The sequence below is a fragment of the Pempheris klunzingeri genome, chromosome 13, assembly GCF_042242105.1.
Source record: "Pempheris klunzingeri isolate RE-2024b chromosome 13, fPemKlu1.hap1, whole genome shotgun sequence".
NCBI lineage: Eukaryota > Metazoa > Chordata > Actinopteri > Acropomatiformes > Pempheridae > Pempheris > Pempheris klunzingeri.
This window is the reverse complement of record NC_092024.1, coordinates 9,242,565-9,260,158: the sequence shown is the minus strand read 5'-3', so window position 1 is coordinate 9,260,158 and position 17,594 is coordinate 9,242,565. Positions and strand designations below refer to the sequence as shown.

The 17,594-nt window shown below is 40.2% G+C and overlaps 2 protein-coding genes across 3 annotated transcripts in view; one reads left to right on the top strand and one right to left on the bottom strand.

The window, feature by feature from the left end:
• The window catches only part of babam2 (BRISC and BRCA1 A complex member 2), a 71,469-nt gene extending 60,156 nt beyond the window's left edge, over positions 1 to 11,313 (bottom strand). The window contains exons 1-4 of the mRNA XM_070841984.1: positions 11,231 to 11,313; positions 10,451 to 10,607; positions 9,214 to 9,290; positions 5,348 to 5,442 (exon numbers count right to left, since the gene is read on the bottom strand). Of these exons, the coding sequence (XP_070698085.1) occupies positions 5,348 to 5,442; positions 9,214 to 9,290; positions 10,451 to 10,587 (309 nt within the window). The 5' untranslated portion in view covers positions 10,588 to 10,607; positions 11,231 to 11,313. The remainder of the gene's footprint in view (positions 1 to 5,347; positions 5,443 to 9,213; positions 9,291 to 10,450; positions 10,608 to 11,230) is intronic.
• The window catches only part of rbks (ribokinase), a 33,239-nt gene continuing 26,134 nt past the window's right edge, over positions 10,490 to 17,594 (top strand). Inside the window, exons 1-2 of one of the 2 annotated variants that reach the window (XM_070841986.1) lie at positions 10,490 to 10,544; positions 13,760 to 13,821. In XM_070841986.1, the coding sequence (XP_070698087.1) occupies positions 13,763 to 13,821 (59 nt within the window). In that variant the 5' untranslated portion in view covers positions 10,490 to 10,544; positions 13,760 to 13,762. Of the gene's footprint in view, positions 10,545 to 11,562; positions 11,630 to 13,759; positions 13,822 to 17,594 lie in introns of those variants that run through there. The other variant, XM_070841985.1, reaches the window with a different exon arrangement.

Genomic DNA, 17,594 nt, shown 5'->3' with positions numbered 1-17,594 from the left:
GTTTAAATGTCTTGCATGTATTGAAACACAATAGGGCCGCTGATACCTGGGGGATAATGTAGCAGAAACGTTCAAAAGAGCGTTCTGAGATTCGTGGGTCATTACTTCTGTCTCTAATTTCAGCATGGTTGAATGGGAACTCTTGTGCTGTATGTCCAAATCAGTGTCAGTGATCTAAGGTACACATGATTTGTACCGACTGGCCTAAAACATACAAAACCACCTGAGTCTGTCTGTAGGATCTTTTCATGGCTTCTCTTACTGTTTGCGTTGCACAACTGCAATACCATTAACTCAGTGAACATATGCGGGTGTATACGATAAGTTTGTACAACACATTACGGAAGGAGTGGATGGCCGACAATTTCTGATGACAGAATATTGCATCACAATCACAAAGTGACCATCGCACAAAAACAAGCAAATGAGAGGATCATAATCAGTCGTGCTGAGATACGTCTACTTTTTACATCAAACATTTCTATTTTTTAGATATTTCATGCAAATGTTAGAATAATAACTTCTGTAATCAGGCACCATCTACTGAATTAGGGAAGACAAAAAGAACCGTGTTATGCAATGTTACATCTTCTACGTAAGGGATTTAAGTAGTAACGCTCTCACCTTCCCTCCCTCCTTTCCTGTTTCTGTCTTTGTCATTTCCAGTAACTCATGATGCACTCTGTTGTGTTCCTGTCACTAAGTTTGGTGAACGTGTGTCTTTCCAAACTCCTTTCATGGCTCATGTCCATCCACCCAAGCAAAGCTGAATGCACCCTTGATCACTACTGGCCTGTTACACTGGTATAGGGTGTGTTGTCATGGTAAGTCACAGTGGAAACAGTCTGGAAATAGATCTCCTATGAAAATCTTATCAGGTCTGATGAGAAATTACAACATTATGCATTACGACAAAATGTTTCAACCAACCACAAGTATCCATTGCTGGAAAGCATGGAGCAAAGAACTGAGATCATTTAAATACATGAAAACAACAAGCTTTTTGTATGTTATAAACATTTCCCAGCCTTTATTGAGGGAATGTTATGTTACAATGCATCACTTTAAGCTGTATGTATCTAATTTAGTGGCAACTGAGCAGTAAAAATCCATGTTCTCCGTACATGCTAGGGTTGGCCAATGTCCACAGTGAAACATCAAGATGGATGATGATGATATTACGTTTGGGGGGGGTTTCATTTGAAAAGCTTTTATAGCACATTCAGTAATAATATTTTACTCACCAAGCATAAAATATACCTGCATTTGGCTCTCGGCGGGTGTTCATTTCAGACCCCGCCTGTGTGTGTTAGTGTGTGCTCAACGCTAATACACGCTACCCTGCTCTGAGGTTAGGATACAGTTCCCATGGTAACAACATCACATGTGCTATACATTTTAAAACTTTAAGTACGGTCTCTACATGTTCGCCACAGTTACGTAGCCTTTGATAAGCCGCCTTCTAACTGCAAACTGGAATCAGTTAAATCTTCAGGTTAGACCGCTATAAATGTGTCAGAGAAGTTAAGTGATGATTAAAGTTAAGAGGGCAATCACCAGTCAATTTTAGATTTATTTCCATTTTGAAAGAAAGAACAGCTCCCGCTTTGCCCAAAATAGACCCATTAGACCAACAGATGACTTTCCGAAGCCCTAACCGAATTCATGAAGCTAGTGTGAGAGTTACCATGAGTGACCTGTTAAAAACAAGCATTACAATATGTGTATCAAAGCACTCTGAGGTGGAGAACTGCCCTGGTGGCCAATTAGTCACGGTCTGGATGCCATTTAGCCTACATTTGCTCTTGACAATGAACCCTTGCACCCTAGCAACAATGCAACAGTGAACCTCAATAAATGTGTGGCAGACTTTGCTCATATTCCATGGCTCATGGAACTGTTGTGCTGTAAAAGGTTTATTTGTGGGACATGTGGCCTCTCATCATCCAGCTAGAGTATTTAAGTCTCTTTCATCCCTCATGCATCGTGGTTTAAATGTTGAAAGGACTTTTCTTAATAATCACTGAGGTTTGAGGATTTCCTCATTATTATTGCCGCAGCATTTCATGTTTGAGTGGCTACACCTATGAAAGGCGGCATGCAGGCAGTTCAGCAGGATTTTCAGGAGGGTGGTGTTTTTGATCCTCCATCCAAGGAGAACAAAAAAACTAAACTGGGAAAACAGTACACCTGGTAAGTACTATAAACTTGTGGTAATTATGAAAAGCTGCTGACAAATCACACCTAATAACTAAAGCTGAAGATATCAGATATCATTAAATTGATTATGTGGACAGCTTTCAGACTCCATTTTGGATGCTAAGATAATGTTAGCTTATAATATAATTTCAGAGAATGACAGAATAAGCTGCTGTTCAGCTCTGAATGTCCGGACAACTTTAATTCTGCCCTTGACTGATTGGCTCTAATGATATTTTACATGTTAGAGGGGACCATGTCACTGTGGCTCAAACCCTGATTCAGTGGGGGTCTGAGTGAAGCTAAAACTTTTTTCAGAATAAGATTTGCAGTATGGACACTGTACCATGCAGGGTTGACAGTGGGTGTATTGTGTCCATTTCTTAGTCCTGCCTTTGCTTTTTGTTTAGCGACAGCAATGCATTTCTCTGTCTAAACAGAAACATGGAAAACTAACCTTCTCAAGGCCTGGTGACAGCTGGGGAAAACACCAGGCTGCACAGAGAAGCTAATGATACCCTTAGCTGGCTGTAAACAAGAGCAATGTGTTGCTGAGACATCAAGAATTCAACCAGCCACTGACAGAGGACCTAAAATTAGGCTAATGTTTACCCCCACTGGATAACAAAGGCTAGAAACATATTGCTTGTGAGGGCCAAAAGTTAACTGCACTCCTCACAGAGTTAAAGAGTCATTAAATTATCAGTAGCACAGAATGATATGTTTTACCATTAAAGACAGGGTTTGTAACTTACTTTAAGCATGTTTTGTTATACTTGTTGAATTTCTCATAATATTCCGGCAGCAATCAATAAATCAAATGGTTTGACAAAAAAACTAAATGGGCAGATGTATTGCTTTGGGGAAACTGTGGCCAAAATTAGCAAGAGCCATAGCTCTCAAATTTGTGTACTGTGACATATTGTCATTTAGTAACAGCACAAAGCACAAAGCACAAAGCACAGCTCCTGAGCCAAGCCTGCAGCAGTTCTGAGATAAAGGCAACGATACGTTTGGTACTCCTGTCTGGCTTGTGTTTATATGATTGCGACATTTAACAGACTTGTTTATTTGCAGGACTGAAAAAGGTAAGAGGTGTTGTCAGTTAGCAGTTGTGTACAGAGACCAAGTCACAAAGTCGTGGCGGCGGCTGATCACTGTCGTGGCACTGGTCCGCCAGTGCACACCTCATGTGTTTTGGCTGGGGGGGTCTGAACGGAGGGGGTGGGATTTTTTTTCCACTGTACGCTTTCAAAATGTAGCTACTCTTGCTAGTTTCTCCACTGTTACACACCCTGCCTTTAATCATACCAATCTTATCATTTTGTTTGAATAAGTAGTTCAGATAAGCTGTGAAGTCACTAAACAACGTTCTGCAGATACCTGGGCCATTTGTTTTAAGAGAATTCTTTCTAAATGCCAGCAATGATAGTAAAACTGCCCCCAGAGATATGGGGGGGAAATTTAAGGAATTGCTGGGAATTCAGCTTTTAAAGAGAATGAGGGGGTTGTACTTACTGAAAATATACAGGAAAAGGGAGTGAATAGAAAAGGAGGATCTCAGGCAGAGAGACTGACGAAGGAGGATTATGAAAGCATGAACAGCGAAAAACAGCAAGAATATAAGTGAGAAAAATAAACATGCGTTGGGCTGCCAAGCACTGGCTCAGCAGAGGTACTTCCCCTTATGTGCACAGCTGGGTTTGTGAGACGGTGAGCAATACTCCCCTCTCTACTCCCAGACTCTGACACAAGCAGGGGAATTTAGCTTCTCCATGCTAGGCTGCTGCAAAAATAGCACTGGATAACTGCATGACAGTGGCTTAACAACTACAACAACAGGGAAGTGCTTAATAAGAGTGCAAATCTCCACCAAGGTCTAATAATCTCCCTTGTCAACAATACTAGTGGATGGCAGCTAACAGACATTAATTTCCTTGTCATCATAGAAATAATGATTGTGCAATGGTGTAATGTAATTGATTAGATTGATTAAGAAGCACAGAACTTGAATGTAAACTTATTTTCAAATCAATGCAAGTTGTAGTGCCATAACCAAACAGTAAGAGCCATGTGAGAGTACTGCAGAAAGAGGACAATTAAAAAACTCACTGAGCACAATGATAGGTTTGTAAGGTCATAGGGTCACAGTCAGGACCACGGACATTCACACCAGATTTGATACCAATGCATCCATTAGCTTTTGCAATATGCTGGTCAAACATGAATAGACAAACACAATAATGACTTGACAGATCGCGATAGCAGAACAGCTTCTGCACTCCTCTTCAGTTATTGCGTTATGGTAAGTTGTGGGCCGAGGGTCATTCGGTTCATGGAGTGGAGTGGTTAACGTTCAAATTCTTTAAACACTGAACTGAGCAGCGCTTTAAGATATTTGTCAGAGGTATAAAAAATTAAAAAAAAACCTTTCAAGTTAAAAATATACCCCAGCATTGTCAAAAATGCTAATGTAGAAAAGTTAAAATTATAAAATTATGTGTGTGTATATATATATGTATAAAATAAAGATGGAACAAATGCCACGAATTTCCCCTTTGGGTGAACTTCTTGGAAGGCTAGCATTACCTTGACCCTCACAATCTGTTTAATCAACTGTTGTTAATACCAATCATGTGAGTGCTGGGTCACCTACACCACCTTTATTATAGGGGAGGTTAACATAGATGTTCTACACAAATAGTACAGGCCTGTTTAGGCTAACTCGCCAGTGTTTCATGGCTTTACAGATCAGAAGTGCAGATAACCAGGAAGTCAAAACAGAGTCTATGCCAAAATGAAATACAACAGACAATTATTGCAGCTATCTGATGCCACACACCCATGATGGCTGCAGAGTATTAGTTTGGTTTCAGAAAGGGTGTATGTGGCATGGCTTCAACCTCCTCTGGCTACTGGGATCAGTGACGCTGTGATCTGCCATTTGATGCATCAGTCTGATGTTTAGGACCATACAGGAGAGTTACACAATATGGCAAAATGATGAAAAAGATCTGACTTTAACAAGTGGGAAGGAACAAAAGCAAAACATGTGGCAAATTTGTTTTCTTGTGCAGCCGAGTAATAACATGAAGCACATCTCTTCCAGGAGAACTTGCAATTAATGACCGTCAGTGCAGAGACTCACCGGTAGTTCGGAGGGTTCAGGGAGGAACTCGGCATCTTCTCCAAAAATAAAATCTGGTGGCAGTTCTGGATACTGGGCATTGAATATGATGTCCCCTGGGAGAAAAGAGGGACAACTGATTACCCGACTGATGGCACGGCACACAAAGGCGGACAACATGAAGTTGACTTCATTGTGTGCTATTGTGTGCATCAACTTTTCATTTCGTGAAGCTCATTTTCTTTTTGGCTCTCTCTGCTAAGAAAAACTCAATCTCAACAAACCCCTCTGTGGATAATTGAGCCCTAAAATTGTGAAAAATTTGTCATTTTCTTAATATTAGTCTGGCAATCTGCCTTATTCTGTCTGGTTTTTAGATGTGGAGTGATATTTTGAACATTGCTGAAACCAGGGAAACTGCAGTGGGAAAAATATGACATTATCTTAAGTTTGTCAGTCTTGAATATGAATCTGACATGCAGTGGCTTGTTAAGGAGAGCTGTTTTTTCTCAGCGGCTGCCTTAACAACCACATGATATGCAGCTGTTGAGCTCTGGGGGTCTTTTAATTTAAGTAGCTACAGTAATGAGCAAACTTGACATTTAACATTGAAGCCGCTCAAATCCTGCCAAACAGGTCTGTCTTGTAAAGATAATTGCGTAGATATTCTAATATAGTATACATAAAACAATGTTAAAATCAAGTTGGGTTTTAAGTTTATTTTTTCCAAACTCTGAAAGGAGAGAAACCAATATGTGCTCAAGAACTACATTGTAAAAAAATGCATTTAGACAAGATGCACAATAAAACTACAGACTGGAAATGGCCCTGGCTGAGCCAAGGACAAGACATCATAACAAGATCACATAACACATTGCTCGGGCTGGTTCACAATGTCCTGATACAATGTTACACAATTGTATGTGTGTGCTGCAACACTGATCTGTTCTGCTTTTTTGTCGTTCCAAACTTACACACATGGAAGTATTTTTCCAGTGGAGAAGAGTCAAACAAAGAGACGAGAGGATGTGCTTGGAAATCTCGTAGAAACCGCTGGAAGTCTGTCGGAGGCTGGCTCGGTTCCAGACAGAAATTGAGGTCTTGCAAGTGCAACCATTACATCTTATAGCGGAGGCTTTTATATACTGCGTTGTTCATAAAGCCGAGTGTATTAGTGGTGGTCTCGTCACAGCATAGCGTGGCGTATCAAAGTCTTACTTCTTTTCCTGCCACACATGTTTTTGAGGTTGGGGGTCGTAATATGTACAAAAACAAAACCCACAAATTGTTGTGTGCCCTGCTTTTGCACGCTATCAGTAGGCAGGTCTATAGTCTGGCAGACACCAACCTGCAGCACTGCATCCTTGATTAAACGACCCTTTTTCCTCAGGCCAAAGCACAGGAAGGTGCAGTGACTAGTACAACAGCTGCAGAGATGTCGCGTGCCATGCCAGAATTCCAGTGGCCTCCAGCACTCTGGTGGTTTTTTTTGAGTGTGTGTGTGTGTGTGTGTGTGTGTGTGTGTGTGTGTGTGTGTGTGTGTGTGTGTGTGTGTGTGTGGGGGGGGGGGGGGGGGTTCAGGTTGCAGCTCTCTTGTCTCATGAATTCAAGACTTCTCCCAAAACTATGACAGACAGGCCATGTACTGTAAAGAAAGGTAGATTACATGGCTCCACCGAAATCTAAAAACTCTAATCACATGCACTCTTGATATAATGCCAGGCAAATCAAACCATCCGTAATTAATCATGAAGGGTTCTCGTGGCCAAGAACATCACTCGACAATAAATTATGGCAAACTATAGCCAAAAAAATACTCAGGTGTTGCAGCAAAACATTTCATACAGGTCTGAAATCTGATCCTGCTATTGCCCAGACGGTAACAACCACTCTTACATGCTGCCATAAAACTCCACAACTGTGTTACATTTTCTTAAACCTTACGGTACATCTACACATTCCTCAAGTCCAGCCACAATGTCCTGACATAGGTCGCAACCATTTTTCTGCCTGGACAGATTTTTAGCAGATTTTGCAGAATAAGCAAAGCCTACTTCCCCTGACAAGACATATGGTTTTTTCCCCTCAAGCAGGGCCAAGTTTGCTGCAAACTTTGTCAACAGCCGAACAAAACTCACACATATATGTCATATTATTCCCAAACGGCAGCCTCGGAACCCCATCAACTGCAGCTTATAGACCTACTTTTATTCATATTTATCATTAAGACCTGCATATTAATAGTCCGCTTTTTTTCGTTTTTTTGGAAAGCATTCGAAATGAGTAGGCATGTGTTCAAAGTTGTGAGTAACTCATGAGCCGCAGAAACATGTTTCACTGACGCACCTGCCTTTTGTCTCCTGCTGTATATCTCAAATGGATTAGAGATGCAGACCCTTTCTGGCGATTTTGATAAATGAGAACATGTGAAATAATGGCTGCATTTACCTAGATAATGATGTATCTTTTACAAGCTTTAGAAAAGATTATTATTTTAGTATTTTTTATTCATTAAAAGATTATTTCTACTAAATAACTTGGATTTATTTCATGTAGCTTATTTCAAGTTTCGAAAGGGTGTGCACCCCCGAGTGCAGGCAACTTCAATCAACTGACAAATACACTTCCTTTGCAAATGCCCTGAAACTTCAGACTTGATGGGTGACAAACCAATGTCCACATGAGTGATGGTGACTGGTAGTATCTTTTCTTAAGTCAACAGAATTTCTGTAAAACTAAGTTGAAGTCATTCTAAACCACGATTGTAATCACTTAGCAACATTTAGTGATGTTGCCCACTGGGCACCTTATAAGGGAGAGCCTCTGATGGTGGGGAAAAGGAGAGACCATTCCAGTAAAAATCCAGTGGCACAAACGACAGCATGTTTACTGGTATCATTTGACAGATTAAGCATCACCATAATCAGAAAAATATGCATCTTGTTTTTATGCTTAAGGAACCCCTGTGGGTCCTCGTGGTCTTGCTGCTTGCTTAGTAACTGCAATTACAAAACATTCCTATGGTCACATTTGGTTAATTATGCTTTTTGTTGCAGTGATACAGAACGTTTAAACGGAATTTCCATAAACAACCCTCTTTCTCGTCCACTGAGGTTCTTGTGATAATACACATGTCTTCATTTAGCCACTGTGAATACTCCTGGTTACTTGGGGAAAACATTTTTTAAAAAAAAGTGTGCTGCATATGTGTTTTGAAGAACTTGCTCATTTCACATATCCACTGGTATTGGTGACTTCAGCTGGTGTTCACCTGAAACCACCTCTCATTTCATCAAACCAGCCCACTGTCACACAGAAGTGGGAACTCTCAAAACTAATTGAGGTTGGATTGAGAAATAAAATTAATTCAGCACTTATGTTTCTTTTTTCAAAGTGCGAGTCTGTTGCTCTAGACAATGAATGAGCGCAGTGGGTTAAACGCAAATTGAAATTCTGCCAGCGCTTAGGCTATATTTTAGAATACAAAGAACAAACAAATGAGTAAAAGAAATTGAATTAAAATGAGCCAAACTAGTCAGCATGACTACATTTCTAACTGTTTCACCTGCTTACATTAATATCTAACTGCTGTTTATCATTCTAAGATTACATTAACACGTCCAGACGAACAGAGAAGAATGATTTTAGGACTGTGAAGCGACTTAGCTGGACCCCTGGCTCTATATCAACTACTGCAATTTGTGACTTAATAAGGCAAAGCAATGTTTGCTAATAGTTTCTCTCCCATTATTATTTTCTCAAAAGCCATCAATAACAACAACAAGACCTCCATAAATATTAGTGGCTATTTATTCAACCAACATCACAGACTAAAGTGGTTTGATTAATTTGAAAATGGCAAATAGGACAGTGACTCATTTACTTACATTTCAGGGTTTCTCCAGCATAGGGGATGTGAAGTTTGAAGCGATCACAGCACGGACCAGGGGTCAGAGATGTACATCTGAACATGGGCATTAATGAAAACAACGTAAGACATAATCAAATATTTAGAGAACACGTAACAGCTACAGTCATTGCCAAGTTTTAGGATTGATTAAACCACATTATCATTATCCACCATATCTGACTGTGATGTCGCAAACTTAACGTTGTGTTAGTTACAGCATCAAAGCACGACACCATCTTTTCCTGCCAAATCCGTCCAACACATCTCGGTATGATGATATTGACATGAGACATGAGATATCAGCTTTGATTGACGTGACTTTGTTTTATCCAGTAAGACATAAAAACGGGTCACTGTCAGTCTGTCAGACATTTACATTTTATCACGTGTTCTAGGTAAGCCGACAGAACTCAAACTGACTAAATAAAGCCTTGAAACTGGCACCGCTCCTTGCAGCCATGCAGTGTCGAGGTTCACTTTACTTGCGTTAACCAGGTGAGGATTAAATGACTGCCACTTCTTTTTTTAATGATAAGTCAGAAATAAACAAAGACATCCTGTTGAGACATTTCGTGGGTACAGTAACAAATACGGAGAACATTTTGAGAAATCCTGGTCCATATGAAAATAAGTAGGAAGCTCCCCTCAACACATGGCACATAACATGACCTGGTTAACATTAGCTATTTGTGCAATTCATTCAAGACTCATCACTAAACGTCTTTATCAAATGTTGATTTTGGTTCAAATAAGCATTTAGGACGTGCAATATGGACTTGATTGCCTGTAGTTGGCAACAAAGCTGTCATCACAGATATCTCCACTTATCCTGTGTGTGTGATGGGTCAAATGACAATATCTGACATGTTGTTGAAGAAAACATCACTCGCTTTAATAAAAACCGAATATAAAGTGCATAGAAAGTGTGCACATGACAAGCATCACTCACTAGGAGCATTTTGGAACGACTGTTTAAGGTGAAATCAAATCCCACTGATCTTAAAATGATGCTGCATGCACTCTTACCGGCAAGCTTGAGCTAAAATGAGACTTTATGAAATAATAAATGTAGCAATTTATATATTTGAGCAACAGTAAAATGGTAGTCACAGACATCCACTAGGGTTTCTCATGTGATTTGAACACAGCATCCCAGCAGTGCAAGACAAACTGAGTTTCTCACAAGGAATGCATGGTCCAAAACTACCCCTCACCCTGTTTTGAGGTCAGTGACCCGGAGACAGTTAGTAGAGTCCAGTCCTACACGTCCATTCCGCACAACGCTGCACAGCAAGGGCCGCAGCTCAGGTGAGATCCGGTGCAGAGCAACCTCGGGGGACATGTTGTTCATTTTACAAGCTCTCCGGAAGCCTGTGGGGGCACAGCAACACTTTACGGAAATGCTTTAACGTAATAAGCATAAATAAGCATTTGTGTACAAGGAAAAATCGTGTGGACGTGAGCTACATCACGCAGGAAGCACTTTTAGCCGTCATTTCCTGGTGTGGAAATGTCTGAGTGCACGTCAGACTCCGCTTCCTATTCTGAGAGTTTAGCTTTGTTGCGCAACTTATTCGGAGAAAAAAGATTTTAACGTGATTAACACAACTAAGCGTAGCCATCTCTGTATTCGCGGAAGGTGCACGATGATAAATCCGCGTAAAAGGTGTTTTACAGTGCAAATGTTTCTATGACACTGTTTGCCCGATCTGCCTCAGTCTAAACTGTCATGTAGACTGACCACTTTCAATGGGAAACACTCAGGTTGGCGTTAACTCTTACAGTCAGTGATTCGGGGGGAATTAGTCTATCCGCCACATTTTGTATCAGGATGTGCAGTAAATACCCGTAAACTTAGTTGTTTCTTTAGCTATTTGTTAGCTTACCACAGAATCGAGCGTCAACTTGCCACTATTTGAACGATTAACGTACTCGAAAAGTAACCTGTTCGTTATTGTACATTAAAATGCAACATACGGCGTGAGTTAGAGTACCTGAAAGAGCTGGAAGTCGGACAATTTAAGCGTTAATGACAATGTTTACTTCATGTTCACAAAATTTCCGGTTCATATTGTTTGGGTCCTTTTGATAGCCCCATACTTAGCCGTCCGTAATAATGCCTGTTGACGTAATGAATGTTGTTGCCCTTTGAGCCAAATTTGTCCGTGATATATTACTTATAAAGCATGCTTTGTCTGACTTTATTATACCTAAACAGTTTGAAGTAACACTAAATGCTTATACGCTGATTTAGTGACAACAATGGGTCCGGCAGTAGCTACAACGTTAGGCAGCTGTCACTGTGAACATTGACCGTCACTTGGCTGTGGTGGGTGTTGAGTTGTCCACATCCATGGTTGTCTACTCTAAAAGAAATCATTTTTGAATGCAAGGTAATTATTGTGTTTTCAACGACAGTTGGTCTTACGTCATTTGATTTTAATTAAGCGTTCGTCTGATTGAGCTGGGTCATATTTCCTCCACAATGCTCCCATGTTTTCAGATTTGGACACAACGAGTGGCTTCGTAGTTTAAAGTTAGCTTGATATTTTCATTTTGTGACACTATGACGTTTACCTGACGGCTAACATTATGGATACATTATGTATTTGCACAGTAAAGATTTATATGCAAAGCATTCTGTACAGTAAACCAATTCTACATAGTGTCTTGCTTAAATTTATACTTTTACATCTTTACTTTATGCAGTAGTAACACTACCAATTAACATAGTACAGAATATATCTTACAGGTAAACAACTGAACACTCAGCATTATTCATATTAAATGTTTTTGATAAAAACAGCAACAATTTCAGTATTTAATGTTTGAAATCAATAATACTGTAGTAAGTGCTCATGCACCCACTTAAGTGAGGAAGCACACACGTCCCTCCCTTGTATTCATACAGAAAGATGTATTGATTTAATTAAAAGAAATCTTTCTGCACTCACATCACACTGAATTTTATATGACTTCCAAAATATATGGCCAACCACATTACCGGCTTGTGGAGTGGATGGCCCCGTTGGTGCTTGTTTCCCTGCATTAATCACAGCTTATCAATAAAACGCTTCACAGACAGCAAAACATTCAAGGTGTCATGTGAAATGATACCTGGAACATATCTGACTTGAAAATTTTGAATGAAAAATGAGTGTGAAGGCATGGAAATGATATCAGCGAGGGGCATGGTGAGTGCAATAGAGCTGATTCACAACTGGGAAATTCCACCTTCATGGGGGTGATTCAGATTTAGTAAGAATAATAAAGTATCCACTGGAAACAGCTAGAATAAAATATGTTTAAAATCTATAGTTTAATTAATTAAATATAATATAAATATAATATACATCATGTTACTGATCAGTGACATGAGGGCTTATTACATCAACATTATGCTAGAGTTGTCATTTGGGTATTCTTAAATGGTGAGGGAAATGTGAATAAAACAAACGCTTTACAAAGTGTGTGTGTGTGTGTTAAGTATCTTAATTATTATAGTCATGAACTAAACTTGTCAAATTTATTTTTAAAACATAAATGGCCTTATTATTGTAACAGCAATCATCATCCAGTTAAGTCTTGCCTGCCCAACCAGACACAGGCAAAGCATGTAATCTTACTTTTTTTCTTTTCTTTTTTTTTAATGGATCCAGAAAAATTTTCTTTTGGATTTTGCTTAGGGCTCAGTCTGAATTGTTAAACCCACTGTGTGAAACTTTGATTTGCATTTCAGCTAAATCGTTTCAGCTGAGTGGACCCCTTTGTTAAGCTGCAAATTATGAGCAATTTTCAAACACCTTTTAGACCAGGCTTTCTCTACAAACAGCTACTGTATGGTAAATTAGCATCAAACTCTAGGAGACTGGGAGAACTCTAAGAGGGTTCCTTGCTGTTTCAAGTGGTCACACAATGCAGAACTCATAATATTCTCCTGCAGTGGAGAGACGTGGAGGGTTCTAGGCTAGCTTTTCATGCCTGCCGAGGGAAAGACAATATACTTTGTGATGTGGGAGAGAGAATTTAGCCATCCTGCAGCCAGCGGCCAGGCTTTCCAAGTCTTCCACTGCCTAGGCAGAGATTTGAAGAGATTAACACACTAGCATTAGCTCTGATACAAGCCGAGGATTGAATTAATTATAGACTTTGCTGGGCCGCGGTGCATTCACGTGGTGTAGCATTGAAATACCCCCTCCACCCCCTATAAGATTGGAACCTGTCCAACTCAGCCAGCGATGAATGCTCTATTTTTACCTTCTTCCTTGTTTCAGTGAAGCTCATGCTAATGTGGGAGATAAATAATATCAAGTGATTTTTCTTTGGAGGCTGTTGGGAAACTGGTTTACATATTTTGCCTCATATGCCCCCAAGGATTCTGCTATGCCTTAGATTTTCCTCTCCTTTATGAATACTTGAAAGGCTGGACGAATCTCCTAAATCATCAACATGTAATTTAAATGAAGAATCTTTATGACATATTTCATGTCCAGAAATGATACAAATGCGTGTGTTTTAATCAGATCATGACTGAAGAGGCGTTTGATGTGATGGTGGTTGGCTCCTGTATGACTGACTTGGTGAGGTGAGTAAAATTTGCCTTTACGTAATTTACCTTACTAACCTGTTAAGTCACTATTAGCAAGTGAAACAAGTTGTATCAGTGGTCTGTGTGCTTCCTAAAGTAACAATAAATCAACTTTATATTATATGAGGAAGCAGAGTAAAAAATGTTTTTGCTAAATTTGGATTCAGGAAGCTCCTGTACTTCCTCAGGTAGGCGCAGCAGGAAGCAGCATATTGGGCAAATTTTCATGACCATAATAGGACATGCATTTCAAAAATGCAAAAAAGAGTTTGGATCACGACCCATGTGGATTTTTTTAATATGTAGATGGGGTTTTCTAAGACTGATTTATTTTTATGACCTTCAAAACTTATTTTCATAGCATTGGGAACAGTATTTCAAAATAATTATAGGTCTATTCATTTGCCTTTTAAAGCAGTGGGTCCCGAACAATGGGTCCCAAGATAAATATGAAGGGCCACAAAATGATATAAAAGAAAAAATATGTTTGTTTTTTCACAAAATTTTATTACTTTTCCCGACGTTTTGACTCTAATTTATGCTTGTAACTAATACCAGAACCTGTGATAAGAGGTTCCAAGTAGACATTGTTTACTTTGAAAGGGCCACAAGCCCAAAATATTGGAAACTACAGTGAGATCAGCGATTGTCCAATCATATCTTATCAACTGTAACGAGGCAGGGCAGGCCTGTCAAGTTTTGGATTTTTCCACATGCTGAAGCAGTGTGCATGTGGCTGTAGTAAGAGCAATACTGTGCGTTCAAAGCGTGTGGAGAGAGAGGTGCTTTTTTTTTTTTTTAGCCAAACCAAAAACACTGGAGCAAGACTGTAAGGAGTGAAATGGTGTGTTCAGCTGCTCTGGTGGAAGCTGCAATCATTAGCATGCCCAGCTAACTATCACACAGCCTACAGCAGTAACTGAGTGTTACTTACACGTGTCATTAGATAACTACAGTAGTAAATGGGGTTATAGGCTAATCCTCATCGTAAAAGCCTTTTTTGTAATGCTAAAAATAGCAACATTTGAAAATGCAAACAAGCAAACAGCTATGAATGAACGAGGTGATGAATGAAGGTTAGAATAAAATAAATGAGATCATACAGTTATCCATATCATGCTTATATATACCAGGACTAACTGGCTTTACACCGCAACACAAGAATAATGTCGTTTCTTCATTTCCATGTCGTCTACATGGATCTTCAGCAGGTGCTGCTGCTTAGTTTTGCCCGTGACGTGCAGCCGTAGCCTCAGCCTTTTAGCGCAACACGTAGCCGTCAAGTTGCAGAGTCAGCGGGAAGCAAGTCAGCCGGAGACAGCGATTTCAACCACCTCATGGAGCTAATGTTAGCTGAATTAGCTGGCATGATACAGCTGACAAAATCTACCAATGACAATTGTCATTTCGCGGTTGTGGCGCGAAACAACACTCCTGCTTTTGTGCACATTTGTCTGAAATCAGGGAGAATTTGTTAAAAAAATGATTGAGAATATCTCGTGGTAAATCTACCACCGTTATCCTTGTAAATGTCCCCTGTTGTGAGACTAATGAAGCAATATCTTATCTTAAACTTCACAAACACAAACACACAAGAACGGAAAAGTTCAACAGGGATAACGGCAGTACGTTTGGAGGTGTAGCTTAGGAAACAATCAATTGTCTTTGCTTAAAACATGTTTCCTTTTATGATTAATAACCACCACAACCTCCATTTTCCTTCAGGGAGTTTATTTTTGACACATAAGCTTGTGGCCTGAATGGTTTTTTCCATCATGGCTTGAAATGGACTGTACAGTGGCCGTCTACACTAATAGAGGAAGTGGTCTAAACTTAGATAATCCTGCAGCCTTTTCAATACTTGTCCGCCCAAAATGTTATAGGCTACATATCTAGTTTGAGAGTGTTTGGTTTAGCTGCTTTTAGACACCGATAGGGAGAATTCTGGTTAAAAAGGGGGATACATCTGTCCATCTTCCCCTTAAATTACTGTACAGACACCAAATCAGTGATGTGGTGATTGGCAGAGGACGCAGGTGGGACCATCCCATGTTAAATCCGACTCAGGTTTCAGAGACTCAAAGTGTGCTGATGATCTGTTATAATTACTGCTTTCTAAAATGTCAGTGTTGCATCATCCTCATACGTGGTGAGATTTGTTGAGCCAAGTAGGATCCATTCCCACAAATTCTTAGTCATCGACTCCAGCACAATGGGTTTGTTGAAAACAATTTGTCACCCTCATTTACCATAACCTTTGTGAGCAATGACACAATCTCAGAAGATACTTAAAGTAAATACAGTGCGACGTCAAGTCTTCATGGGCTCCAGCCAACTAAACGTCCTCCTGTCAGCGTGAAGAAGCGCGTTCTCTGAGCTTGTGCGACAGTTTTGTCATACAGCTTGTGTTGTGTTTTTATGTGAATCCCGGGAATAATAAGTGTCACCTTGCTGCCAGCAATTAACAGCCACAATCTGCGCTAGTGGGAGAAAAAGTTTCAAGGCATTCTTGTGACTGCACACTCCAGTTCAAGTTGTCACATTTTGGTTGTCACTCACAAGCCCCCCCCCCCCGCCTCTCCACTTATCAAAAACATATGCTTTCTCCTACTGGGGTTTTTTTGGGCAAGTATTTACTTTGTTCCTCATTAGCAATTCAACCAGTGACTTTTTGCTTTGAAGGGCAGGAGTTGTCAATTAAGACCCTAATAAGCTAACGGGAAATGGCCTGTTTTTGAGGAGTGTGTGTTTGTGTGTGTGTGTGTGTTTGTGTGGGGTTGGGGCTTTTTGGATGGAGGTCAGACTGTGGATAGGGGAGGGTAGTTGGAATATATTCGCAGCCCTTCAAAGTGATATGCTTGGCTTTGAAGTTAGAAATCCAGTTGTCTTGAACAGCCAGTGTTTGGGTGGCGGTGCAATTAACTGACAGTCAGCGGAGGCACACACACACACACACACACACACACACACACACACACACACACACACACACACACACTCACATACACTTCCGCACTCTTGTCTCTCTCCGCTTCTGACTTGCCGAACAAACACACAAGTGTAACACAGATCTCTGTGGTGTTTTGTTATAAATGGTGTGTTTAATGTCTGCTATATGCAGTGCACAAAGAGGAGGAGCAGAGCCTCTCAGGCTTTTAACCCATTGTCAAAGCCATACAGTGCCCCCTACTGCCAAAGCTCACTGAGTGGAGAAACTCCTCACCTGCTCAGTTCCCCAAATTACAGAGCACGTCTAAGATGTACCGCAGGTTTGATTCTGTCCAAGCACAGTGAGCACATCTTTATTTCATGCTTTTATTCGAGCGAATCTCAATCCCAGACTGACAAATTTGGGCTCCAGCTCTAAGTACAGATAGTAATGATTACTGAATTGCTTTATTAGTCGACTGACAAAAAAATTCATCTGCAACTATTTTGACCGCAATCATTAATATATGAAAATATATCTGAAATGTTTCTCTCTTGCAATCTTTGAGTTTTGGACTGTTGGTCAGACAAGACAAAGGCATTTGAAATGCCACGGTGGGCTCTGGAAACTTGTGTTCGGCACTTAACTAAATGACATAGTTACTAATGGCACAGTAGCCATGTTATTTGCGTAAAGTGACGTGCATCAGTTTTAAATGATTACTAACTGTTGTGACTCTGCAGGTAAGTGCAAAGCTTTGGATTTCTATCTTTGTTGGAAGCTTTTAGACCACATGTTAGTGCAGTGGTTCCCAACCTGTTTGCCCTCAAAATGAAGGAAT